Source organism: Pan paniscus, chromosome 13 (assembly GCF_029289425.2).
Source record: "Pan paniscus chromosome 13, NHGRI_mPanPan1-v2.0_pri, whole genome shotgun sequence".
NCBI classification, from domain to species: domain Eukaryota; kingdom Metazoa; phylum Chordata; class Mammalia; order Primates; family Hominidae; genus Pan; species Pan paniscus.
Genome location: NC_073262.2, coordinates 131,627,059 through 131,654,736, shown reverse-complemented (window position 1 = coordinate 131,654,736; position 27,678 = coordinate 131,627,059). Strand labels below are relative to the sequence as shown.

The following is a 27,678-nucleotide window of genomic DNA, read 5'->3' as shown; positions in this document are numbered from 1 at the left end:
CCCTAATCCCTGACAACCAGTAATCTGTTCTCCAGTTCTAAAGTTTTGTTATATCAAAATTTATATATAAATAGAATCATATAGTATGTAACCTTTGGAGGGTGACTTTCACTCAGTGTAATTCCCCCCAGAGATTCATCCAAGTTGTTCCACATATCAGAGTTTATTCCTTCTTATTGCTGAGTGGTATCCCATGATATGGATGTACCGCAGTTTACTTAACCATTTATCTGATGAAAGACATCTGGACTGCTAGTTTTTGGCTATTGCAAATAAAGTTATGAACATTCATGTAAAGGTATTTATTTAAATATGTATTCATTTCTCTAGAATATATAACAATTCCAGGTCTAATTAGCCTCAGTGTACCTCTCCTTCTTTTGTTCCAAATCTCCACTGGTTGCTTACTAGAATCTCTAGACTTGTAGCCAGTAGATTTGTGTGTTTGTGACCTCTAACCACATGCTGTCTCAACATTATTCTTTCTAAATGTTTAGTGCCTTCTGTGATCCATTCCTAATGAGTTGTGCATGAAGGAAAATGAATTGATAAAGTGCTACAAGGACTAAAATTGGTGACATTTTTCACCTGCCACACTGTTTGTCCCTTGAATCCATTTGTCAGGATGACTCTCAAGCAGTGTGCTTGATATTGATTTATCATTTAGAGAATTTTCTCGTTGTGAACATGTTAGGGCCTAGAGAGCTCTGCTGAATTTCTGTCGCTTTTCAGTATACTCTTCTGACTAGAAAGCAGAGGGAGAGGTATCAGACCTGTCAGGAAATAAATTGTTCTTGGGCCTCTGGGTGGAACAGCTCCAGGTTTTATCATCCTAAGGCCAGCTCACCAGAAGGGGCCACATGAGGGGATGTGTATTTCAATATGGTGTCGTTTTTATTAAGTGACTTTGTCTTCAGGGGCACACTTCAGTACCTTCAAGATAAATCGCTTCTGTCTTTGACAGTGACAATGACAATATTTCCAAGCTTCACACATCCAAGAGCCAATTGACAGGACAAATTGCACATGGGGACTGCTTGATAAGTGCAAAATGGGGCACAAAATCTCAAGTCACTCTGCATCATTGGAACTAAGTTCTAATACAAGTGGCAGAAATAAATCTGTCACTTTACTACCTAATTGTGGGACACATGCTGTATTTAACAGCTGAAGGAATGTTCACCTCTTTGCTAGAGTTCAAAAATAGTACTTAGTTATTCCTTGATATTGGGTCTTGGTAAATTTGTTTTTTCCTCCGTGGTATATATTTCTATAATAAAAATATATTTCCTAATAAAATTTCTATTAATATTTTTATAGATTATATCAACATAATCTGTGCAAATACTTGGGGAAAAGTGCTAAGCATTTTTTAAATTTTCTCAATATTTTTAGCCTTAGGAAAGTTACTGAAATAAATATCTCCCAACCAAGGCATGTGCATATATGTGCCCTAGAGATTGTGTACTTTATAAAATCGGCATGTTTGATACTATTAAAAAAATTAAGAGTAAGTCTGTATGCCTTTCTGGGTCATAATCATTCCATTTAGAAAAACAAACCAAAACAGACTGTTAAAGTCAGAGGGAGGCCTTGTTTAGGCAGCTAAGCTTACCCTCTACTTCGTGGTCAGGCAGGTTAACCTGGCTAAGCAGACATTAGGCAGAAGACTTGGAGGGGTAGCCCCATGGTGAATGACAATTAGTAGGCTTCATCCCAGTCTAGCCATGGGACAGCTAGATCCATTTTCGGTTTTTTTTGTTTTGTTGTGTTTTGTTTTTTTGAGCTGGAGTCTAGCTCTGTTGCCCAGACTGGAGTGCAGTGGCGTGATTTCAGCTCACGGCCACCTCCGCCTCCCGGGTTCAAGCAGTTCTCCTGCCTCAGCCTTCCAAGTAGATGGGTTTACAGGTGCCTGCCACCACACCCAGCTAATTTTTGTATTTTTAGTAGAGGTGGAGTTCACTGTGTTGGCCAGGCTGGTCTTGAACTCCTGACATCATGATCTGCCTGCCTCAGCCTCCCAAAGTGCTAGGATTACAGTCGTGAGCCACCACACCTGGCCTAGATCTACTTTTATCCTGATGAAGTGAAATAGATCTGCCAAAAGACAGACCCCAAAATGGTATCAGAGACTCACTCTGGGAACAAACCAAACAAAAGAAAAAACCTAGCTTTGATTCAGAGTCATATGAGCTTCCTGAGGATGACACACAGAAGCCTGTAGGTCTGAGGAGTAGGACTCTGGAGCCATTGCAACCATAAAGGATGCCCAGGCCTGCTCTGAGCCGAGACCAAGCCTCTTGGGTTGGCCTTCTGAGGGTTTCAACTGCCTTTATTGAGGGATGTGCACAGTCCTACCCACCATAGTGTTGGGCTCCAAGAGCAATTTTTTAGCATGTGTTGTCTAGTATGTTGATACACAATGCACGAGAGGCAGGGTAATAACCAGCATAGCACAGATTTAATGTTTGCTTTTTGGAATTATTCTTTGAAGTGGGAATGGTTTGCTTTGTTAAACACCATTTCAGAGTTCTTTAGGAATATGATGTCTGAATATTAACTATGCACACTGTCTTTTTCTTTCAATGATTGATGCATTATAATTTAAAATCCTTGGGCTATGCAAACACATCTCTGGTTAAGGACAGTTTACCTGCCTTTGACCCAAACCACCTTGCAGGATGTTTAAAAAGCCTTGGTAGGGTGCCTATTGCTTTTTGCTGTCCCTGACTAGGCCTTGGTCTCAGTATGGACATTTGAAGAAATGGCCAGAGAAAAGGTACATGATATAAGAATGGAAACTAAGGTGTCTGAATCCTCTTCAAGTGAAGAAATTAAAGCAGTGGAAAGAGCTTTTGTTTTGTGGTGGAGGACTTGGGTTCTACATTTCACTTTTCCGAGACCAGCTGTGGGATTTGGGGCAAGCGTTCTCAGATCTTTGGGTATCAGAATCATTGCATTTGCAACAAAGGAGTGGTGTTAGATTGGTGCACACACACACACACACACACACACACACACACACATATATAAATGATTGGCCCCATTTATATGTATGTGTGTGAGTAGAGGGAAGGAGGGGGGTGGAGAGAGAGAGAGAGAGAGAGAGACAGACATATCTTTAAAATAATTGACTCACATCATTGTAGGGGCTGGCGAGTCCCAACATTTTAAGGGAAGGTGGGCAGACAGGAGATCCAGGGAAGAGACGTTGCAGTCTTGAGTCAGAAATCAGTATAGAAGCAGATTTTCTTCCTGCTTGGGCATCTGTTCTCTCTACTAAGGTCTTAACCTTATTGGATGAGACCTACCTACATTCTGAAGGGTCATCTGCTTTATTCGTAGTCTATTGATTTAAATGTTAATCACATCTAAAAAAGAATACCTTCAAGCAACATCTAGGCTGGTGTTTGACCTAAGAGTGGGCACCATGCCCTACCCAAATCCATGCATAAAATCAGCCATCACTGTATCTAATGCTATGCCTTATTATAGAAGTTAGCTTAAGGAGTCACATGCTGAGATGGAAGGAACATTTTTCTTAGAGTTGGGAGACATGGGCCCAAGAGCTGATTCTCTCACTGGTGGGCTCTGGGACTGCCACTGACTTCTCAGTGGAAAATGAGTGGCCTAGTTTTGATCACTGGGTTCCAGTGTGATCACTGACAGGTACACATTTTCCATCATAGGCTCCATATTTTGAGCAATTTTATTTGCCCAATAAATCACATTATGTAAATGTGAGTTCATTTTTTGCTTATACTATGTATGTATATATATATGTATATATATATATATATATACACACACACAATAAAAGAGACACTGTCAGAAAACAACTTTTCTTGGCCCTTTTGAAGTATTGAAAATAATTCCCAGATTTCCACTCCCCTTTGCTATTGTTATGGGTGTCTCCAGGGTACAGGAAGACTGATGGAGGACCCTGCAACTCCTTGATGGCTGATGCTGAAACTGGGCAGGGAGCTCCAGGAGGAACCAGACAGGATCCTGTTAGCAGACTCACCACAAGTCTAAAGGGACCAGCCTTGAGAAGGGCAGTTGGGATGTGGCAAATGTGAGCCAGGTTTCTGGGTCCTACTGTCCAGGTTCAAGTTCTGGCCACTCTGTGACCTTGGGCAAGTTACTTCAACCTCTTACAAGTTCCCTAATCTATAGAAACAGCTAGTACATACCTTATGGAATTATTATGAGGATTAATGATCCATATAAAGCATTTAGCCAAGTACCTGGCATAGAGTAAGTCCTGGATAAATGTTGGCTGTTGGTTCTGTTCCTGTTAGTGATTCCCAGGAACCAGGAATTGGTTCTAGTAGCCCCCTTTGTGTCTTCCCTCTGCATTCTTCTAGACCTCCAAAATTTATTATTGTGCCGACAATAATTTCATAGATTTCACTATGAACAGCATCTATCCTTTGATACCTTCTTCATGGCTTAAAGCTTGTAATACAGGTTCATGGTCATAATTATCGAGTCAGTGTTTGTGGTTTAGATTGTTGGGAAATTGGCATGCAGATCCATCTCCACTCTTCAAAGTGCCCAGTGGATTCTGTGCCTCTGTGGCCAGCAAGAAAGGAGCAGATTCAAGCTGAGGTCATAAATCTCTGTGTTGCACCCTTTGCCTTTTCTCTGGAATGTGCAGGTGGGAATCCATGTGATGGAAGAAGAGCTTGACTCTGGTATTTTGCCCAGGGTTAAGAGCAGCTTTTCTTTTTCTCATCTTCTGCCTTGGAACCCAAAGGCTATTAGGATTCCCAGCAAAGTTTCCTCCATTCTCTTTTCCTATCATGTTATTTTATGTCAGCTGGGTACATATTGTATGTCCTACAGACAATGGAAAAACAGTAAAATATTTTTTTAATTTTTTTATTATATTTCAGTTCTGGGATACATGTGCAGAATGTGCAGGTTTATTTCATAGGCATACACGTGCCATGGTGGTTTGCTGCACCCATCAACCCATCATCTACATTAGGTATTTCTCCTAATGCTCTCCCTCCCCTAGCCCCCCACCCTCCAACAGGCCTTGGTGTATGATGTTCCCCTCCTGGTGTCCATGTGTTCTCATTGTTCAACTCCCACTTATGAATGAGAGCATGCAGTGTTTGGTTTTCTGTTCTTGTGTTAGTCACAGCAAAGTCTTTTATATCTCAAGAGAGACCTCTAGAAAGTCTTTATTCTTGGCTTGTCATTCTTGAGAAGCCCAGCAGTAAGTGGAACCCAAGCTAAGCTTGTGAAGCTGGGCTCATCCAGCTTGGGAAGTCGAAGAACTCCAGGAAAGCAGGTGCTTGGGTTCTTGCACAATCATCCATCCCATCTTCCATCTTTGTTTGGGAACCCTTGACATTACCCTTTTGATCCCACTCTCCAGTCTAGCGTGAGGTGAGTCAGGTTCAAAACAGCAGCTTCTCAGGCCAGAATGAAATAGGGACCGGCCACCAGGGGAAACAAATGGTACTGCTCAACCAGAAGGATAAATGTCGGGCAACCAAGTTTGTTTTGCCACAGATGAGCAGGGAATGGTGATTCATGAATGCAGAGCTGGCTGGGGTGTTGGAAAACTCATGAGTTGGAAGGAGAGATTCTGAGGACACTGCTCTCTCCTGATCCGACGCTGTTAACACTGCAGACACTCTGGCGGGTCCCTTGGCTTCACAGCCTCTCTATATTTTCACAGGCTGTGAATATTCTCAAATAACTTCTTCAGTTGGGGTTGGGCAAGTCCATTTACACACACTGCAAATGTCTGTGTTTGGGAGATCAGTTTATGCCATGGAATGACACATGGGGAAAGTGTTCATTTTATTTCTCTCAGAATGATTCATTTGTAATAAGTTTCATGCCCAATGCCTGTTTCTGCAACCATAGAAAAGATGCTGGTATTTACTGCAATTTCCAGCTAGTTGTTACTTTTCCTGAAGACTCCTCTTGTCATCTTCCAAGTCCCTTTGTTCCAGCACCCTGGGTGGTGAAGGCTCAAAGAAAAATCTGTGTATCATTTTGGACACATTTTGTGACCAATTTTATAAGTTGGTGGTTTCTGTCTACTTTGTGGCTCTGGAAGATTGCGACTCTTAAAGACAGGGCCTATTATTCCTCTAGAAAGTATTCACCTCTTTCATAGACAGGATAACAGGATTCTCCTTAACCAAACCTGACATTGGTGCACAGCTATGTTGGTTGCGGAACCTCCAGAAGCAGCCTTGCACATTGAGTTCTGTGTTCTTACTCATAAGGAGGATGTGCTCACAGAAGAATATTAAAGGGAATTTTCCCACATGAGAGAAACCATGGCAGGAGGAGACCTCTCTATATTTAGAGCAAGTCCCTGTAACAGTGTTGATATAGAAATATACAGGTATAATGGCCCATATTATAGGGTTTCTGTTTATTGAGATGGGGGAACTCCATGGCCCAAATACACAGGGGGCATGGTTGCATGCAGAGCATAACTGAATCATTGGTATTTTGAGACAATTAATTTTTTTTAAGTTTTTACTCAATTTCCCTTGAAAATCAGAGCCATAAGATGCATTTCTATTAAACCGTATACAAAAAAATAAAGAGGGAAGTTCACTTTTGGAAAAAGGTCTGAATAGTGTTTTTCAGTGACTTACAGTCAACATTATGGGTTAATGCCAAACTCTGGAGAATTTAATGGGAGAATTAAGAAATATGTGGACAGGCAGTAAATAATTGACTTCCTAGAGCAAAGTGCACAGACATAGGTCAGGATTCCGGAACTTGGGCCATTATGGATAACAGCAGGGCTGATTGAAAAGAGTTTCTGAGGGGAGACGGTCTTGCTACATCATTTTATCCCTTTGCATTCCATTTTTAGGGATACGCTATTTAAAGAATTCTTTCCATTCCATTTCTAGGAAACCCCATTCAGATAATTGTTTTCCTATGTTTCTCTTTTCCTTTCTTTTCGTTTCTTTTCTTTCCTTTTCTTTTCTTTTTTGAGACAAGGTCACACTCTGTTGCCCAGGCTGGAGTGCAGTGGTGCAATCATAGCCCTCTGCAACCTCTGCCTCCTGCAGGTTCAAGCAATTCTCCTGCGCAGCCTCCTGAGTAGCTGGGACTACAGGCGTGCACCACTATACCCAGCTAATGTTTGTATTTTTTGTAGAGATGGGTTTCACCATGTTGGCCAGGCTGGTCTTGAACTCCTGACCTCAAGTGATCCACCCACTTTGGCCTCCCAAAGTGCTGGGATTACAGGCCTGAGCCACCACGCCCAGCCCCTATATTTCTTTAAGAAGTGCCAACTTGTTAACAATATTTCTTTTTTTTTTTTTTTTTTGAGACAGAGTCTCGTTCTGTTGCCCAGGTGGAGTGCAGTAGCACAATCTCGGCTCACTGCAACCTCTGCCTCCCAGGTTCAAGCGATTCTTCTGCCTCAGCCTCCCCAGTAGCTGGGACTACAGGTGTCTGCCACCACACCTGGCTAATTTTTGTATTTTTAGTAGAGATGGGGTTTCACCATATTGGCCAGGCTGGTCTCAAACTCCTGACCTTGTGATCTGCCCACCTCGGCCTCCCAAAGTGCTGGCATTATAGGTGTGAGCCACTGCACCCGGCCATTAACAATATTTCTTTGAATTTATATAATCTCATATAGATAATATATTTCGAATTTATATAATCTCATATAAGCTACACATCTGTGCTCCACTCATCTCTCCAGTACACCTCCAAAATACAACTTTATTTCTTTTAAAATCTTTATTTTATAGATAATACATATTTATAAAGATTTATAAAGAGGAAGTTATTTTCTCTTAGTTACCAAAATTTTGCTACTATGAAATTGGTTTTCATTGGAGTGAATCATCTACAACTTTCAATAAAGTTTTTTAGAAGTATTTTTAAATTATGTCATGATATATATTTCTGTATGCAATTTTTAGAAAAATATCAGAGAGAGAGAGAGAGATAAAGTGTGCCTTTAGAGCAAATCAGGATTTTTTCTACCAAACATAAAAACAGTTATTTCTAGTTTCAGTGAATAGTAAAAATAAATATACCTCATTTCAGGCACTAAAGTTAATTTCCTCCGTATGCTTTTTTCCCTAATTTATTTTTATTTTGGTAAAATACATACAACATAAAACTTACCATCTTAACCATTTTTAAGTGCACAGTTCAGTGATATTAAATACATTCATAATGTACACAACTATCACCACCAACCATCTCCAGAACTGTCTTCATCTTGCAAAGCTGAAACTCTGCACCCATTGAACCGTAACTCCTCATTCGTCCCTCCCCCAATCCCCTGGCAACCACAATTCTAATTGGTCAGTTTCTATGATGTTAACTACTCTAAATACGTCATACAAATAGAATCGTACAGTACTTGTCTTTTTGTGGCTGGTGTATTTTACTTAGCATAATGTCATCAAAATTCATCCATGTTGTAGTATCTGTCAGAATTTGCTTCCTTTTTAAGGCTGAATAATATTCCAGTATACATTATACATATATATTATATTTTGTTTATTCATTCATCTATCAACGGACACTTGGATTTCTTCTACTTTTTAGCTATTGTAAATAGTGCTGCTATAAACATGTGTACAATATCTCTTTGATATACATCTTTCAATTCTTTGGGGTATATACCCAGAAGTGGAACTACAGAGTCATATAGTAATTCTACTTTTAATTTTTTTTTTTTTTTTTTTGAGACGGAGTGTCACTCTGTCACCCAGGCTGGAGTGCAGTGATGTGATCTCAGCTCACTGCAACCTCTGCCTCCCGGTTTCAAGCGATTCTCCTGCCTCAGCCTTCTGAGTAGGTGGGATTACAGGTGCACACCATCATGCCTGGCTAATTTTTGTATTTTTAGTAGAGACAGAGTTTCATCATGTTAATCAGGCTGGTCTCGAACTCCTGACCTCGTGATCCGCCCGCCTCTCCTTCCAAAGTGCTGGGATTACAAGCGTGAGCCACTGCGCCCGGCCTCTACTTTTAATTTTTTGGAGAACCGCCACACTGTTTTCTACATGGTGTAGAAATTGTACTGTTTTAAATTCCCACCAACAGGATACATGAATTCCAATTTTTCTTCATCCTTGCCAACACTTGTTATTTTCTGCTTTTTTGATAGCCGCCATCCTAACACGTGCAAAGTGGTATTTAACTGTAGTTTTGGTTTGCATTTTTCTAAGGATGGTAGCATGTTTTCATGTTTTGTTTTTTTTTTTTGGCTTCAAAAAATATCTATTAATTTCCATTGCCCATTTTTTTTTCCCCCCAGGGATTGACATACAGGAACTTTATTTTTTTAAAGCTTTTTTTCAACTTTTAGGTCCAGGGGTACAAGTGCAGGTTTGTTACATGGGTAAATTGCGTGTTGCCGAGGTTTGGTGTGTTAATGGTCCCGTTACCCAGGTAGTGAGCATGATGCTTGGTAGGTAGTTTTCAACCCTCACGCCCGCAACCCTCCCCCTCCTAGTGGTCCCCAGTGTCTGTTGTTCCCATCTTTATGTCCATGTGTACTCAATGTTTACTCCTACTTATAAGTGAGTAAACAAGTGGTAGGAGTAGTCAGAGGGGTTCTTGTGTTGTGATAAGTGTATATAAATTGAGTGAGCCGCTTATTAGTAGAACTGATAATAGCCACTTATTAGTAGAACTGATAATAGGATGATGGCTAGGGTAACTTCGTATGAAATTGTTTGGGCAACAGCTCATAATACACTCATTAGCGCATAGTTTGGATTGGATGCTGAGAACATGTGGTATTTGGTTTTCTGTTCCTGAATTCACTTCAGACAGTGGCCTCCAGCTATGTCCATGTTGTCGCAAAGGACATGATTTTGTTCTTTTCATGGCTGCGTAGTATTTATACATGGTGTATATGTACCACATTTTCTTTATTCAGTCCACTGTGGATGCCTTTGCCCATTTTTAAGTTGGGTTTTTTGACTTTTTGTTGTTGACTTTTAGGTGTTCTGTATGTATTCCAGATATTAATTACTTATTACATATATGATTTGCAAATATTTTCTCCCATTGGATGGGCTGCCTTTTTAAATATGTTGACATTTTCTATTTATGCACAATTTATTTGGTGCGTAAACACCACAATTTATTTGCTGCCAAACTATCACAGATTGTCCACGAGTGGCTGAGATAGTGACACGTTTGCTTTCTGATGGCTCAATTTACCGAACTTTGATGCATAAAGTGATTAAAAATATTGGGTAAAACTAATGGCTATGTTTATAAGGTATATATGAATCATAATCATAAATAAATTTCAGTTCAAACTTAGATTATCTCCCCAAGATATCTCATTATGTATATGCAAGTATTCCAACATCTGAAAATAACTGACATTTGAAATACTTCTGGTCCCAAGCATTTTATCTAAGGGATACTCACCCTGTATTGTTAGTTTTTGTCCTGCAATATTATTCCCTCTGCCTCCTCCTGTCCTTTCCCACTGCCTCTGTTCCTAATCCAGGCCACCCTTGCCCGCTGGCTGTGTCGCTGCTATCAGTCAGGCCTCCCCATCCACCTTTCTTCCTGGCATCAGGAAAGTCTGAGTTCACAGGCTCTATCACATCCAGGCACTCCTTGGACCTTGGCCCTTCAGTGGCATTCCAGCAGGAGCAACGACGCCCCGATTCCTCAGACCACATGTGGGGCGATCCTGCAAAGGTCAGCCTATTTTTATCCAGAGGTCGTGGACCTCTTACACGGCTTCTGCTCCAGGGCTGTCTTAGGCTACCGCTTTACGTGTGCTCAGGTTAGCACAGCCTCTTTGTCCAAGCTGATTGAGACTTTCTCTACTACTTGCCTTTACTGTTCCCTCCTCCTTTTTAGCACCTTGACTTGCTGGGCTCCTATGTAGTCTGAGGCCAATGTTTTGAAATCCAATGCCTCTTCCTGAGGCCTTCTGTCATCAGTATGCCACTGCCTCCTCCACTGAACACTCACAGTACTTTGCTGTTCCCCTTCCTGCCCTTTCCATGGCCTGCCTTACATCAGAGTCATAGCTGTGCAGGTGCCAAGGGTGAGAGTTTTGTCCTGGTGAACTGTGGAGCTAGGATTTAAACCTCAACTTCACCTGCCTCAAAGACTGTGCTCTGAATGAATATTCAATTATGTCTTTCCTGTGGATATTCGGCCCTCCCCAGTTTCATAGCAACCCCCATGCCTATGTGTTATATTGCCATTGTGTATAAGAGGTTCCCAATAAATACTTCTGGAATGTATCACACTTACATATCTTTATTAAAAAGTTATCTTCTTAAAGGGACTACTCTTGTCACAAAGATACAATAGTCCTTAACTTCTGTGTTTTAATTTTTTATATGTGGCCTGTATTGTCCCACTAAATATAACCATTGTTTGGAATCATTCTGACCAAATGTCCCCTCTCAGTTCTCACGGTTTCCACGGACCCTCTTCTGGTCTTTCTGTCCTCGCATTCGTAGTATTTCTATTTGTGTCACTAATTTTAAATGTAAGTATATACTATTTCATATTATTTCTTAGATGATCTCTTAAGTTTTTATGCCTTTCCATAATGCCTATGCCCCGATAATAGTAATTCTGTGCATTTTGTGGAATGAATAAAACAATGAAAGGATGAAAATCCCTTCTTGGCATATTATAAACACGCTTTTAAAAAGACAGTATTTGAATCGTTTGGAATTATTTTTCTTAGTTTTCATACTGCCTACCTAGCTAGGTGATAAGCCAGCATTCTACTCTTGATTCTTCTGTAGATCTTTCACTTATTATCAGATCAACAGATGCTCATCAGTTCAAAAACAGTTTAGGTTAAAAAAGAACTGGGCACTGCTGTTATTTTTAAAAATTATCTTGGGAAGGAAAACTATCATGCTTTAGGCCATAATTTCAAGAGAACAGTTTTTGCGTCCTTGGCATTAGAAGCAGGCAGCCTAAGTGAAATCAAACATTGAGAGATTTGGAAAGAGACCCAGGCTAGGAGATAAGTTTAATAAAGATTTTGTTTTTCCAACTCAGTGTCCTTTTGATTCCTTCCTATTATTCAATTCTGTGTGTGTTTGGCCGAAAATAAACTTTGAGTGACTTTATGATGTTAAAGGAATGCCAAATTATGTAAAAGATCATACTCTTCGTTTTAATTGGGGTTTAAAAAAGGAGTAAGGAGAGGGAGAGTAGTTCTCTAGAAATTAGATTTTAAAATCCAACTCTATTCAAATAATTTCAATACATTTGCCAAGTAGGCAACTCATTAGAGAGAAAAGGTAGAAATTTTGATGAGTTATTCTTTCAGGGAGCAAGAAAGAAGTGTCTTCACCTTCCCAATGTGACACCATGACTGTGTGGAACAGCTACTCATTCAGTCTATCAGAACAAAGAGCCTTCTGCTGATGCCTCCCTTTTCTTCCTCTCTTGCATCTGCAGGTTACCTACCTGGGCAAAGTCTCCACCACTGGCATGCAGTTTTTGTCAGGCTGCACAGAAAAGCCAGTCATTGAGCTCTGGAAGAAGCACACGCTAGCCAGAGAGGATGTCTTTCCGGCCAATGCCCTCCTGGAAATCCGGCCATTCCAAGTTTGGCTCCATCACCTCGACCACAAAGGGGAGGCCACAGTGCACATGGATACCTTCCAGGTGGCCCGCATCGCCTACTGCACCGCCGACCACAACGTGAGCCCCAACATCTTCGCCTGGGTCTACAGGGAGATCAATGATGACCTGTCCTACCAGATGGACTGCCACGCCGTGGAGTGCGAGAGCAAGCTCGAGGCCAAGAAACTGGCCCACGCCATGATGGAGGCCTTCAGGAAGACTTTCCACAGTATGAAGAGCGACGGGCGGATCCACAGCAACAGCTCCTCCGAAGAGGTTTCCCAGGAATTGGAATCCGATGATGGCTGAATGAACTTGAGAGGCTTCAGCAAAGGCAGCATTGGTCACGGAGTTCAAGGGAATAGATGAGTAAGCAACGCTTCAAATTTGGGATGAAAAGACTGCCAAACTATTGGCTGACCAAGCTTTTTAAATTCAGAAGAGCAATTCTAAATCTAAAGAAATGTATCATTAAAGTAATTACGTTACATTGAAACCTGCTGCTGCTGTGACTGTGAGGAGGGTGGGAGTGTGGATGGGGAGGAAGGTTCTAGGCTCTCTTCTTATTTTTCTCATTTCCCAATGCCTCTCTGTGGGAGAGCTCCATGCCAGTTTTCACCACGCTCAGGCAAATACTCTGCAGCTGTTATTGGATGGGCCATTCCGATCTGCCTTATGAAATTCCACAAGAATGTTAGGGGCACCTATGGGATCTCTAGTGGGGTGGGCAGGGTGCTGATGGGGACGCTGGCCGCAGGGAGGAAGGAACATCTCGGGAGGGCCCTCTGTTCCTCTCCCACGGCAGATGCCCTCCTCTGTATGCAAATCAGCACAGCCTTTATTGAGCTTTACAACTAACAACCTGATAGTTGGCAGTTAATTCACAGTTACAGATAATGCTTTTATTTACATAAATATACCAAGTAGTACCCTCTTATTGTATTCACTTCATCTATTTTCTTAGAATACTTGCAATTACTAATGACCCCTTCCCTTTCCCTCCTGCTGCCCTGTCCACCCTCTTTCCCCTTCTAACATCCCTAGAGGGATGAAATCTCAGCATATGTTGCAGGACACCAAAAGGAAGAAAACAATCAAGCAAATAAAATAAACAGTCAAACAAACCAGGAGTTTAAAACAACAACCCCAACAACAGAAGCCTTGGCAAAGAGGAATGAGTGATCAGCAAGTGAACACACTCTATGTCAACTCTCCTTTTATCCAGCTGAGATTTATGGTAACTTATTTAATTAATGGTCCTGTCTGATGCATCCTTGATGGCAAGCTTCAAATCCGATTTGGTATCACCGAGGAAACCTTGCCCCCATCACTCAGCATTGCACTTAGATACAGAATGAGTTAGATAAACTTGGCTTGTCTAGAGACCCATGTCATCTTAACCTAAAGGGAAATCTTATTGCGTTATCATAAAATTGATGATATCTTAGGGTCAGAATTGCCCTTTTTTTTTTATTTTGAATGGGAAGTTCTCACTAAAACAATCCTGAGATTTCTTAATTTCATGGTTCTTTAAATATTATAAACACAGAGTCAACATAGAATGAAATTGTATTTGTTAAAATACACACAGTGGAGGACAAGAGCAGATGACTACTTTTCGAAGTAATGCTGCTCCTTCCTAAAAGTCTGTTTTCAATCCTGGTAATACTAGGGGCACTGCGGCACCTAAGAAGCCTTAAATGAGAGCTAATCCAATCTAGAGAGCGATGGTGTCAGCATTTCGGTCTGCATATCTGTGTGTCCGTATCTGCGTTTGTGTGCGTGTACGTGTGCCCCTGTGTGTGGGCCCAGTTTTCAGGCATGTAGAATAAGCATGGAGTCATATTGAGGAGGACTCACTTCTTGAAGATATGCTTGTTGCTTTACAACATATGTAAGCTATTCTTTAGCATAAATGCATTCATTCTTTAATAAAAATATGTTTGCATTAATAAAGCTGAGGAGTTTCATACTTTGTGTCTGTCCTCTTTCAAGTAATAAAAACATGAAGAACAAATTAGATCAAATAGTTCTATCAAAAAATATTTTTAAACTGGGTCATAAATAACTTATTCCTTGATTGTGTTTAAAAATCTTGTTTTATTTTCTAAATGCTCAATTTGTTTTAAATTTTTGCATGCCCCTGAGATGGTGAAGTGGCAACAGTTGAAATAGTTCTATAGTATGATGGGTTTGTTTCAGTGCGCAGTCTTCCAGAACATGTTGCAAATGATTGCTATTTACAAAAATCTCGTGTATGTCTTTGAAGAACCTAGACTGAAACCCTGGAAGGTAAACACTGAGTGATTTTTTTCTGATGGGACTGGTTAAAGAATGTCTCCTCCAGGCTATGATATCTCAGAATGGCCCCATTAAACAAGCAAGACAGGTGACCATGGAGCCTATGTTTTTTAAGCAATGCCCTTCATGGAATCAATAACAAATATAAAGGCTTCCAAAGTAAAAATATAGGTGCCTGTTATAAAGAGATGAATTCAAGTGAGAATTGTAACCTAACTCCTCTGATTGAAATGGCAGTTCTCTCAGGTCAAACTTTTCCCAATTTCAGTTTATCTGTTGTCCTTGAATATACATTTAAAAAGAAGAAACAAAGAAAAAGAAAAAAAAAAACAGCCAGCATGTATTTCAACAGTGCCCTTTTCCTCACTGAGTAAAATTAAGTTGAATCCTAAGTGCACACGTGGTTATTTATTGCAGGAAGCATTTGCTAGTTTTTTTTTCAGACTACCAAGTGTGACATGCTAAGTAATTGTCTCTGATAATATTGGCATAAGTTTTTGCTTGGGATGATTGGTAGCAATTTAAAGATAGACACACAATGATGTTTTCCAATTAGCTGATGAAGTCTTTTGGGATGGCCAATCCTAATTCCTCTCTGAAGGGTGATTCAGCTTTGCATTACTATTTTTTGATGCTTTGTATACCCACTTTCTGTACTGTATTTTCTATGCTAGTGATCACAAAGTACTTTCATGTACATTACTCAGATGCTCCTGAAAAGAACCTCATAGGTGAGCATAGCAGTTATTTCAGAGACGAGGAAACTCATCCTGAGAGAGGTTACATCACTTGGCCATGGTAGCACAGCTAGGGCGTGATTGATGAGACTAGAAGCCTCTGACTTCGGGTCCAGGGCTGTGGCTCTGTCAAGACAAGATCTACCTCCTTTGGATTTTTCATTTCTATTCCTCTTAAAACCTTCTAGCTTATTTTAAAGTAGCACACTAAATCATTAAAAATAAGCATTATTTGCTGTTCATTTTCGAAGTATTTTTGACACCAACAGTATTAAAAGCAAAGTCCCAAGAATTTTTTTTGAGGCCAGATAACATAATATGAAGTTTTGCTTAAGTATTTTAATGGCTATAGGCAAAATCGACACATTCTTCTACTTCTACAAAATCAAGATGTCTGTTTTGTTTGTTTTGTTTCTCTGAGGACATGTTAAAATTCTCAATCAAGTCCTTCTGTTACAGGATTCTATGCCCTCTTGTCATTTTCCTTCATGTCATTCATTGCAGTTTTTAATTACATATTTATTTGTATAATTATGTAAATGTCTGTTTAAACCTCTTGGGTGTCAACATTTTTGAGATGAGGGTTTTATCTCTTTTGTTCATGTTTATTGCCAGCTCCTATGGCAGGACCAGGCACGTGGGAGGAACTCATTTAGTTTCTGTTAGCTGGCTGGCAGGATGGATGGAGGGATAGACAGATGGAAGGAAAATAACCATGTGTTTCATCGATTTGCAAGTTCTAGGACAGAGTCTTGAAACCCTGAAAGGTATCCTAGTGACTTCCTTGCTCAGTTCTCCAAAGGTGAGCAAATGGCTTTTTATTGAAGAAAAACATTGGCCTTTACCTAATTCCAAAAGGAAATTATGGCTGTTTATACATAGAAAAACAATGTTAGATACTCAATGCCACATGATTGAAATGAAATGAACATTATCCCAAGGAAGCAGACAGATGCTGCATTTTAAGACACCTGCATTTAGCAGATTAAAGCACTCCTCTCATGCGTCTGCTCCTGTTCATTTCTGATGCTGAAAGAGAAGAGAGAGAATGTTGGGAGAGGGTGTTTTTACTTTCTGACAGTATAAAGCATATGAATTCAGCTGGGTTTTCCCCAAATTTATACTTTAGAAAACATTGTTTTCCTTATGCACTCTCTCCTACTTTTTCTCATTTCTCTTTTTCTTCTTTCATCCTTCCTTCCTCTTTCCTTCTTTCTTTTTTTTTTTTAATTATACTTTAAGTTTTAGGGTACGTGTGCACAATGTGCAGGTTAGTTACATATGTGTACATGTGCCATGTTGGTGTGCTGCACCCATTAACTCATCATTTATATTAGGTATATCTCCTAATGCTATCCCTCCCCCCTTCCCCACCCCACAACAGGCCCCGGTGTGTGATGTTCCTCTTCCTGTGTCCAAGTGTTCTCATTGTTCAATTCCCACCTATGAGTGAGAACATGTGGTGTTTGGTTTTCTGTCCTTGCGATAGTTTGCTGAGAATGATGGTTTCCAGCTTCATCCATGTCCCTACAAAGGACGTGAACTCATCATTTTTTATGGCTGCATAGTATTCCATGGTGTATATGTGCCACATTTTCTTAATCCAGTCTATCATTGTTGGATATTTGGATTGGTTCCAAGTCTTTGCTATTGTAAATAGTGCCGCAATAAACATACGTGTGCATGTGTCTTTATGGCAGCATGATTTATAATCCTTTGGGTATATACTCAGTAATGGGATTGCTGGATCAAATGGTATTTCTAGTTCTAGATCCCTGAGGAATCGCCACACTGCCTTCCACAATGGTTGAACTAGTTTACAGTCCCACCAACAGTGTAAAAGTGTTCCTATTTCTCCACATCCTCTCCAGCACCTGTTGTTTCCTGACTTTTTAATGATTGCCATTCTAACTGGTGTGAGATGGTATCTCATTGTGGTTTTGATTTGCATTTCTCTGATGGCCAGTGATGATGAGCATTTTTTCAAGTGTCTTTTGGCTGCATAAATGTTTTCTTTTGAGAAGTGTCTGTTCATATCCTTTGCCCACTTTTTGATGGGGTTGTTTCTCTTTTTTTCTGCCTTAGGTGTTTATTTACGTGACACTTTTCAGACTTTCTCACATTTTAGACGGGAAGAGCATATGTGCTCTGAATTCCAGAGAACACATTTTTGGTTCATGATCCATTGACACAAAATTAGACCAGACTGTGGAACACTGCAGATTATCCTAAATTCCCTTTACGGATTTATTTATTTATTTTTTTCAGTCAGGAAGGACTTGATGACAACTTGCTTATTCATAGCTTACTTAAGTAATTTCTTAAGTATCTTTCCGTCTCCCAGATACACCTTAACCTATAGTGAAGGTAAAGATTCCCATAATTGTCAGAGGTAACTCCCAGATTCTTATTGATCTTCAAGAAATTTTCCTGTGAAATGCCAAGATTTGGCTCTTGGAATAATTTTATGGGATACATTGTCCAGCTTGAGAACTTGTGCTGCTCCTTCTGAAGTGGCATCAACTGATACTAGTCACCAGAAGAAAACTACGTATGATGCTGAAACCCAAGCTCAGAAGGAAAAACATCTGGATGGGTAAAAGTGAATTGCTAAGAAGCGGAAAAATCTGAACCACCTTATTTTGGATATATACTAATAAACCCTTTTTGTTGAATCTAAGACACAATCTTATGGAGAAAGTTTTTTTTTGGAATGTGCTAGTAAATGAATTACCAATAATTACCAATACTTTTATGTCTATACCTTTTGAAAAATACACATACAGACACATATATATAATATACACATATGTATACACACACACACTATATATATATATACACACACTTTTTTTTATATATACGGTCTCACTCTGTCACCCAAGCTAGAGTGCAGTGGCTTGACCACGGCTCACTCTAGCCTTAAACTCCTGGGCCCAAGCGATCCTCCTACTTCAGCCTTCTGAGTAGCTTGGACTACAGGTGCCTGCCACCATGCCTAGTTAATTTTTTTAATTTTTTGTAGAGATGGGCTTTCACCATGTTGTCTAGGCCAGCCTCAAACTCCTGAGCTCAAGAAATTTGGCCATCTCAGCCTCCCTGATAATATATTTTTTTTAATGAGGATGTATTCATCTCTTTAAGCATTCATATTAAAATTGGGTTATTCAAAAACATTCTGAGGTTTGTGAAATAAAACATGATACTATTTGAGATCTGCTTGATAAAAGGCCTGTCATTACATGGCCTTGGTTGCTATTCTAGACATTCTTTATCCTCTGGAAGCAAAGCTTAAGAGAAACACTTAAGGAAATACCCACCTTCAAGGAAGAGCCAAGAGTTGGCTGCATCCAAGGTCACTAATTGTTTAAAATTAATTTATTTCAATGGACAAATAAAAATTGTATGTATTTATAGTGTACAAAATTATGTTTTGAAGTATGTATACATTGTGGAATGACTAAGCTAATTAATGTATACATTCTCTCACATACGTGTAATCTCTTCTGGAGACAACACTTAAAATCTACTCTCAGCAATTTTCGGGAAATTAAAAACACAATAAGATATCATCTCACACATGTTGGGATGGCTATCATCAAAGAGTCAAAAGATAAGTGCTGGCAAGGATGTGGAGAAAAGAAAACCCTTGCACACTTTTGGTGGGAATGTAAATTAGCACAGCCATTATGAAAAACAGTATGGAAGTTCCTCAAAATATTAAAAGTGGAACTACCATATGATCCAGCAATTCCACTACTGGGCATATATACAAAGGAAAGGAAATCAACATGTCAAGGAGATATCTGCGCTCCCATGTTTATTGCAACACTAATCACAATAGCCAAGATGTGAGAACAAAGTGTCCACCAAAGGATGAATGGATAAAGAAAATGTGGTGCATATTCACAGGGGATACCATTCAACCTTAAACAATAAGGAAATCATGTCATTTGCAACAACATGGATTAACCTAGAGGACATTTAGTAAAGAAAACCAGACACAGAAAGACAAATACTGCATGATCTCACATATGTGTAGAATCTTAAAATGTCAAACTCACAGAAGCAGAGAGAAAAATTGTGATTACTATGGGCTGGGGATTTGGGAGTTGAGGAGATGTTGGTCGAAAGATATAAAATTTCTGGTAAATAGGAGGAATAAGTTCAAAAGAACATTGTACAACATGCTGACTACAGTTGATAACAATGCATTGTATCCATCCATAGTCTTTTTCTTTTCTTTTTTTTTTTTTGGAGGCAGGGTCTCGATCTGTTGCTCAGGTTGAAGTGTGATGGCACGATTTTGGTTCATTGCAGCCTCCACCTCCTGGGCTCAAGCAATCCTCCTTCCTCAGCCTCCCAAGAAGCTAGGACTATACATTCACAGAACCACCCCTGGCTAATTTTTGTATGTTTTCAGAAACAGAGTGTCACTCTGTTGCCCAGGCTGATCTTGAACTCCTGGGCTCAAGTGATCTACCCACCTTGGCCTTTCAAAGTGCTGGGATTACAGGCAAGAGCCACAGTGCCAGGCCTCATCTGTGGTCATTTTTAAAGTAAAATTGGGATCAACGAAGACTAAAGCTCATTATAGGTCTGAATGGAGTGGTTCTGATTCCAATTTTGCACAGAAAACAAAATCTAACAAATTTCATTATGTTCATAATTAGATTATCTTCACATAGATGGTATTATCAGTATAGAAACATCTTAAATGGGGGGCTTGAGATGGGATTGGACCTTTAATCAGCCTTCTGCCAAATTATCTTTTTGCCTTTCCCATTTTAATTTCAGTAGCTTTTCCTAGAATTTAGTACTGAAAGTAAAACCTCGTTAATTTAGATAAAACTAATTATGAATTTGTGGTTTTAGCCTTGAAAATTTAAATTTTATGCTTATTTTAATAAGCAAATAAATAGGATGAATAACACTGCTATTGGAAGTATTGCCTACTTGGGAAAACACTGCTTTCACATATTAAAATAACAATTTACTAGATATAGTGTAATTTCAGTATAAGTGGAAGTTGGCATGACTGAAATTGTGGCTTTGATGTGCTAGTTTCAAGCCATTCTTCTTTATTTATTAAAATGGGTTCTCAATGGAGCAACAGATGGTTAATGTAATTCTAGGATTAGGAGTCTTGAAAGTAATATAAGCCCTCTTCTTTTAAAATATCCATAATTTATATACATCTTCCCTTTTAGTTTGTATAAATGTTTGGTTCAATTAGCCAAAAAACAAAAACTAAAAATGACTGAAGTATTCTTTTTTCTCATAAAACAGCTGTTGAAACAGTTGAAATTATTTTTCTGATCACCAACCTGTAATATAGTCTTCACTTTGCTACTAGTAGCTTTTTTTCTTCTTTTTCTTAAATTATCAAGACCCAGCATTATTGTAGATCACCTTAAGAAGCTCAATAACTTAGCAAGTCATATAGTAAAACAATTATGACAATTATTTGTAGTGGTCTGGTTTGTATTTAAAGTTCAGTATTTTGTGATTTTTCGGGTCTGCTATTCTGGTTGCATTGCTCCACTGCCAATTTACTATATGTTAGCTCTATCCGAATAATGTGTGAGATTCTGAGGATGAATGCATGCAGATTATGCCCTGACCAAAGGGCCACAGTGAACATAGCCAAGTGGCTGTTGGAAACCACCTCAGGCTCCTCTAGCAGAGCCTGTGCCTTGGAAATTGGGGTGAGGCGGCATCAGGCCAGAGGAAGAGGAACCTTTTGCAACCCACCAGCCAAGAGAAGTGCCTTTGTGTAATTATCTCTCCAGAGGGTGTGCTTTACCTTAGAAAAAGCAGGCATGAGTTTGACCCATATATTGGTACTTAGGGTATTTTTTTTTCAGGAGTCTTTGGTTAATACTTACACCATTTTTTTCCTAAAAGTGATTACAAGTTGATCTTTCTTCTTCTTCTGTTATTGCCTATCATTAACCCACATGGTCTGTGCTTAAGGAGATGGGAAAAAGGTGGGACTTCACACTTTGAACACATACACACGCTGGGCGAGGCACTGTATTAAGGTTTATGAGAGTGAGGCAGCTCGCCTGAAAGAAGTTAAGACATTTGCCGAAGTTTGTACTGCCAGTCAGAGACAGGATCAGGACTGAAGCTCAGATGCATAACACACCAAAGGCTGGGTACTTCACTAGACACATGCTTCACAAACAAAAGAGCTCACAGAGGGAGACCCAAGGACCTCTACGGAGCCATTGATGACTCGAAGGTCATCTTCTGGAGAAAAGCCATCTAATCTCACTGCAGTGGTTGTTGTCTTCCTTCTAACCCTCAGAATCAAAACAATTGAAAACTTTGGCCCATCACATCCTTAATGCTATTGTATGAAAATTGCTTTTTTAAATAACCAAAATCATTGTTTCCTTAGTGATATTTCTTCTCTGCTACTCTTGAGGGAAAGTGTGGCACAACACACACATCAGGCACCTCAGAAAATGAGATAAAATCCATTCTGGGGAAACCCAGGGATGAGCTTTCTAAAGTCCATGCCAGAAAGCCCTGAAACCTGAAGGTAAAACCTGGCGTCACACTCATTTCCCAAGGTGGGATCCTGGGCAGATGTCTCATTGATTTCTTCTGTCTCAGCCCTTCCGTTGACCACGCTTTCCCAGCCCTTCCATTGACCACGCTTTCCCAGCCCTGGAAGTGTCGTGGCAGGGATGGACTGATGCCAAACAACAGAACTCCTGAAGAAGGAAGGGGCCCAGCATTACCCACAATTTAGTTTCAGTGGAACCAGCTCTGTGCCCTCAGATCTTCTAGATGTGTGACATTTGTCTTTTCTCTGGAAAATGCCTCTTGAGGGCACTATATCCTTCAAAGTCCATAGTAACAGGGATCTGTCTGGTTTATTCTAATATTTCTGGGCAAGGAATCTGAACACACAGCCTCTAGCCCCACCATTCTTCTCAGCCTCCAGAGATCCTGTTGTTCTAAAACCCGAATTTGATTACCTCAGACTTTCACTTAAAACCTTTCATGGCAGCCAAGCGCAGTGGCTCACGCCTGTAATCCCAGCACTTTGGGAGGCCGAGGCTGGCGGATCACCTGAGATCAGGAGTTCAAGACCAGCCTGACCAACGTGGAGAAACCCCATCTCTACTAAAACGACAAAATTAGCTGCACATAGTGGCGGGCGCCTGTAATCCCAGCTAGGAGAATTGCTTGAACCTGGGAGGTGGAGGTTGCTGTGAGCCGAGATTGCACCATTGCACTCCAGCCTGGGAAACAAGAGTGAAACTCCATCTCAAAAAAAAAATTATAGTAATAATCCTTCCTGGCTTTCTTCTTGTCTGCAAGAGAAACTAATTAACATTTTACCTCCCTCCCTGCTTGCTTCCCTTCCCTAATTTTATATTTTATTATAATAAATAATTTTTTTGAGACAGGGTCTCACTATGTTGTGCGGGTTGGTCTCGTACTCCTGAGCTCATGTGATCCTCCCGCCTTGGCCTTCTGAAGTGCTGGAATTACAGGCGTGAGCCACTGCAAGCTGCTTATAAAAAAATATGCATGAGCTGCCTCTCACCTGAAATTCCAGGTTCAGGTTCAAACCCTGGGCCTACATTGCTCTCGGCAAAGAACTTAACAACTTGGGCCTCAGTTTTCTCATCTGTAAAATGGGGAAAACGGTGCCTAAATCACAGAGCTGCAATGAGAATTAAAGGAGTGAATATATATGAAGCATTTAGTCTAGGGCTTGCTGCCTTTTGAGTGTTCAGTCAATGCCGCCTGTGTTAGGGTTTTCATTTTCTTCTTTTACTCCTCAATAGATACCTGTCAGATCACCAGAGGAGCACTTTTCAATTTCTCCAAAGGGCTGGACTCACCTTGACATGCCCTGCTCCTAGATCACATGATGAACCCACTTTTGCTTATTCAGCTCTTCCTTCTAGTCACGTGAAGACACGCCCACCACCACCTTCATGTAAAGCTCTCATTCCTAGTCCGAGGGCTCCCAGGGCAATGCTGTCCAATATCTCTATGTTGCCAACCACGTGTGTAATTTCTAGCAGCCTGATTAAAAACGTAAAAAGAAATAGATGAAGTTCATCTCAATAGGAGACTTTAACCCAATATGTTAAAAAAGTTGCCATTCAACACATGATCAATAGAAAATTTATTTATGTGATATTTTATTCTTGTTGTATTGCGTGAAATTGAGGATATATTTTATACTGTATAGCACAAAGGCTCTATAGCCGCATATGACTAGCGGCTATTGTATTGAGCTGCATAGCCCAAGAGGGTGAGAACCACAGCCTGATCCTCCCTCCTTCACAGAACCCATCCCGGTGGCTGACACTTAAGAGGGACTCGTAAATGCTTGTTTAGTCAGTAAAGTGTTGAACATGAACAAATCCTGCGAGTATGTAAGTGTATTAGTTTTCTGGCGCTGCTGTACCGAAGTACCATGAAATGTGTGGCTTAAACAACAGAAATGAATTAGCCAGACGTGGTGGTGCATGCCTGTGGTCCCAGCTACTTGAGAAACAGGTGGGAAGATCGCTTGAAGCAGGAGGCGGAGGTTGTGGTGAGCTGAGATTGTGCCACTGCACTCCAGCCTGGGCAACACAGCAAGACTCTATCTCAAAATATAAATAAATGAAAGATAAAAAAATAAAAATAAAGAACAGAAATGTATTGTCTTCCAGTTCTAAGGACCAGAAGGCTGAGATCAAGGTGCTGGCAAAGTTGATTCTTTCTGAGTCTGTGAGGCAGAACTTGTTCCCTGCCTGTCTCCTAGCTTCCGGCGCATGCTGGCCGCCTTTGATTGCATTTGGCTTCTGCCGCATCACTCCAGTCTCTGGTTTCATCTTCACATCATGTTCTCCTCTGTTTGAGTGTCTGTGTCTGCGTCTGTCTGTCTGTCTCCAAATTTTCCTGTTTTATAAGGACACCAGTCATATTGGGTTAGGATTTGATCTTAACTAATTATATCTGCAATGACACTATTCCCAAATAAGGCCGCATTCTGAGATATTGAGGCTGAGGCTTCATCACATGAATCCGGGTGGCTGGGAACACAATTCACCCCATCACAATAAGGCAGATATTAATGCTGAGTCTTGCTTCAGGTCTCACAGCTTAGAGGGGCACCGCAGGCTTCTCTCCAGGTTGTTTGATTCCCAAATCCCCACTCCTTGACTTTGGGGAGCCCTCAGTGTCTGGGCTTGGTTTCTCCTGGCCAGTCAGGGTTGTGGTTGGGTTATGAAGGACAGAGCAGACCATTTCTCTGAAGCCTATTATTACTTAATTTTCAAAAAATATTTCGTGAAATAAAATTAGCATGGATCTAAATACACCCACATTACAAGAAGATGAAATTCCCCTGAACTTGCCCTTTGTCGTCTTTCATTTCTCCATCATAGCTGCTTCCTTTTATTGCATTGGTGTCTGCCAACCACTGGCTTGGGTTGTCTGCTGAGGAAAATGAGGTTGTGAGGGGGAAGCAGTTTGAGGATGAAGGAAATAAGACGGGTTCAAGTCGGCAGGATGGCCCCTTTCTCTGTGTAATGACGTTAGCCAACTGTTTTGAGGTCAAGTTTCCGAGACGGGGCCAACTCTGGTCTAAGCCAATGCCACAGTCCCTCTCGTGGTGTCCCTTGTTTCCTTTGGGAATTGGTGTTTTTTAGGCATCTCAGCCTGATGATCCAGCTAAAATCTCCACATCACAAAGAGGAGAAGGCTTTGAAGGCCAGAATCTGGGATTTGCCAATCATGCCAGGACTGTGGTGCATTGCTGCGTTTGCAGGCCCAGGTCATGTGGTTACGTCTCCCTCTGCAACACACTGAGGAATCCTATTCCTCTGCCTCACTGTGGAGGAACATCTTTTGCCAGCATTTAAAAAGCTACTTCAATGCCACTTTGTTTAAGATAAGCCCATACCAGCTTTCAGTTGGCCCGCAACCAAAGAACTTCTGTGCAGCTGGGAGAATTTACTAAAAATTATTTTCCAGACCAATTATTTAATTTCTTTTTCTAAAGGTCAGACTTTGTTACATTATGATTAAAGATTCCTTTTTTTAAATTGCCTTTTTTTTTTTTTTTTTTTTGCCAAAATGGGCTCCTGTCAGAGGACTTGGAAAACTTTTTATTTCTCCTTTTCTCTGAAAAAATAATGAGTTCTGCAATTCCTTTCAGCCTAATAATTTTGGTAGTGCTAAAATTTGTCTCTCTGTTTCTAGGCAAATCCAACTGACACCGTAATATATCGAGTATCCAATGGAGACTATTTCAGGAGTTATTTAAGCATTTAAGACATGGGATTTGGGTAATATGTTCCAGGCTTTCTTTATAAACTCAGAATATACTAGAAAAAGAAATCAAGAAAATACTTCTGTAGGTCCCCCTGTTCTTGGAGAGAAAATTAGACACAAGATGGTGAATAACAAGTCATTTCATTCAGGCTCAACACTGTGTACTAGCTGGTCCATTAGGCTCCCGCATGGGTAGGGGCTGGGGATGAGGATTAAAGAGAGAAGAGAGTTTCGAGGGAATCAAAATAATAAGAGCTAATAGTTTTGAGCATATATACAAGGTAGTGACACCCTAAGTACATCATCTCATTTAAGATGACAGAACCTTATGACAGTAGGAATTATCATTCACTCATTATGGGTAAAGGGTTGATGTTGCAAAAGCCTAAGGAAGTTGGTGGAAGCCCACGATGACTCAGAAACAGAGCTAAGTCTGAGCTCAGGGCACTTGGTCCGAAAGCATGTGTTGTGCTTACATGTCCCACAGACATCCCAGAGCTGCTCCCACCCTGATTAGCTTTTCCACATGGCATTTTGGACTTCTAGGTTGGGCCTCAAACTTTTCCAGCAGATCGAGGTTCAGCTCAGATTTAGAGGACATAGTGTCTCCTCCCTGGCCAGCTGTTGGTGAGCCAGCCACAAAGAATGTTTCACCCCCAGCGCTTGTGCTGCAAGACATACCCCAGGGTGGCTCATTCCCATCAGATCCCCTTCCCAGGAAGTCAAAATGCGAAATTTCCCATGGACTATTCCAACGATTCTTTCTGATGCCTTCCTGGGCACCCAGTGTCGAATCAGAAAATACATTTCAGTCCTTCTTTTCCTCTGTGCACGTCACAATCTAAATGCTGAGCCTAAGTCATGTAAGATTTGAATGAGATAAAAAGAGAAGTGAGCATTTATTGAGTACTTACCATGTATCACACTTTCAGCTTTTTACTGTCATTCCCTAATTTTATACCTCACAAAAACCATATACAGAGAGAACTATCGTTATCCTTATTTTATAGTTGGCGACAATTAAGTGTAGAGATGTTAATCCTTTTGCTAAATGTCACCACCCTATTGAGGCTGTCTGAATCCTTAGTTTGACATCTTTTCCAGCCTTTCAGGTGAGTGAAGGCCCTTAGCTGGTGTCTGGCGCAAGGCACGCTTAGCTCAGGTAAGTCATAAAAATGTTTCTGCAGTCTCTCTTCTAAGCCACTTTTGTCAGTGCACTCTCAGGTGCACTGGTAAAGCCAGACAAGAGTGGCTTTACCCTTCTTATTGGTAAAATAAGTTACAGTTGGGAGCCCACTTCAAGGATTTCTTTCCTCCAATAAGGAAGAGAAGAACTAACAAGTCAGGTTATGACTGGGCATTTTAACATATTATTTATTTAAACAGCAGGTGTTATTAAAACATTTTTCAGATATCAGTATTGAGACCCAGAGAGATTGACTTCTCCTATTTTACACAAAGCTAGACTGAGGCTCAAGACACTCCTCCCAATTTTTTGCATGGGGGGCACCTTCTATGATAAAACAAGAGATGATCTCTAAATTACTGGGAGTGTGAGTGTCTTAGACACATTATTCTTTTTATTTTTTCTTAACACGTTAATTTCTTATCCAGAGACTTTAAGACTAGAAATACAGAAGCTATCATGAATCAATAACTCCAGGGTTACAGAGATAACATACACCCTGTCTAGGGACACTCTTCAAATAATTGGAACATATAAAAACAAAATAAAGTACTG

General features: G+C 40.4%; 1 protein-coding gene across 5 annotated transcripts in view; it reads left to right on the top strand.

Moving 5' to 3' along the window:
* PID1 (phosphotyrosine interaction domain containing 1) overlaps positions 1 to 27,678 on the top strand; it is a 795,439-nt gene that overhangs the window by 237,579 nt on the left and 530,182 nt on the right. For 2 of the 5 annotated variants that reach the window (XM_034955313.3, XM_034955315.4), the window contains one exon: positions 12,433 to 14,556. The exons of the other annotated variants lie outside the window; for them this stretch is intronic. In XM_034955313.3, the coding sequence (XP_034811204.1) occupies positions 12,433 to 12,909 (477 nt within the window). In that variant the 3' untranslated portion in view covers positions 12,910 to 14,556. Of the gene's footprint in view, positions 1 to 12,432; positions 14,557 to 27,678 lie in introns of those variants that run through there. 5 annotated transcript variants of the gene reach the window in all.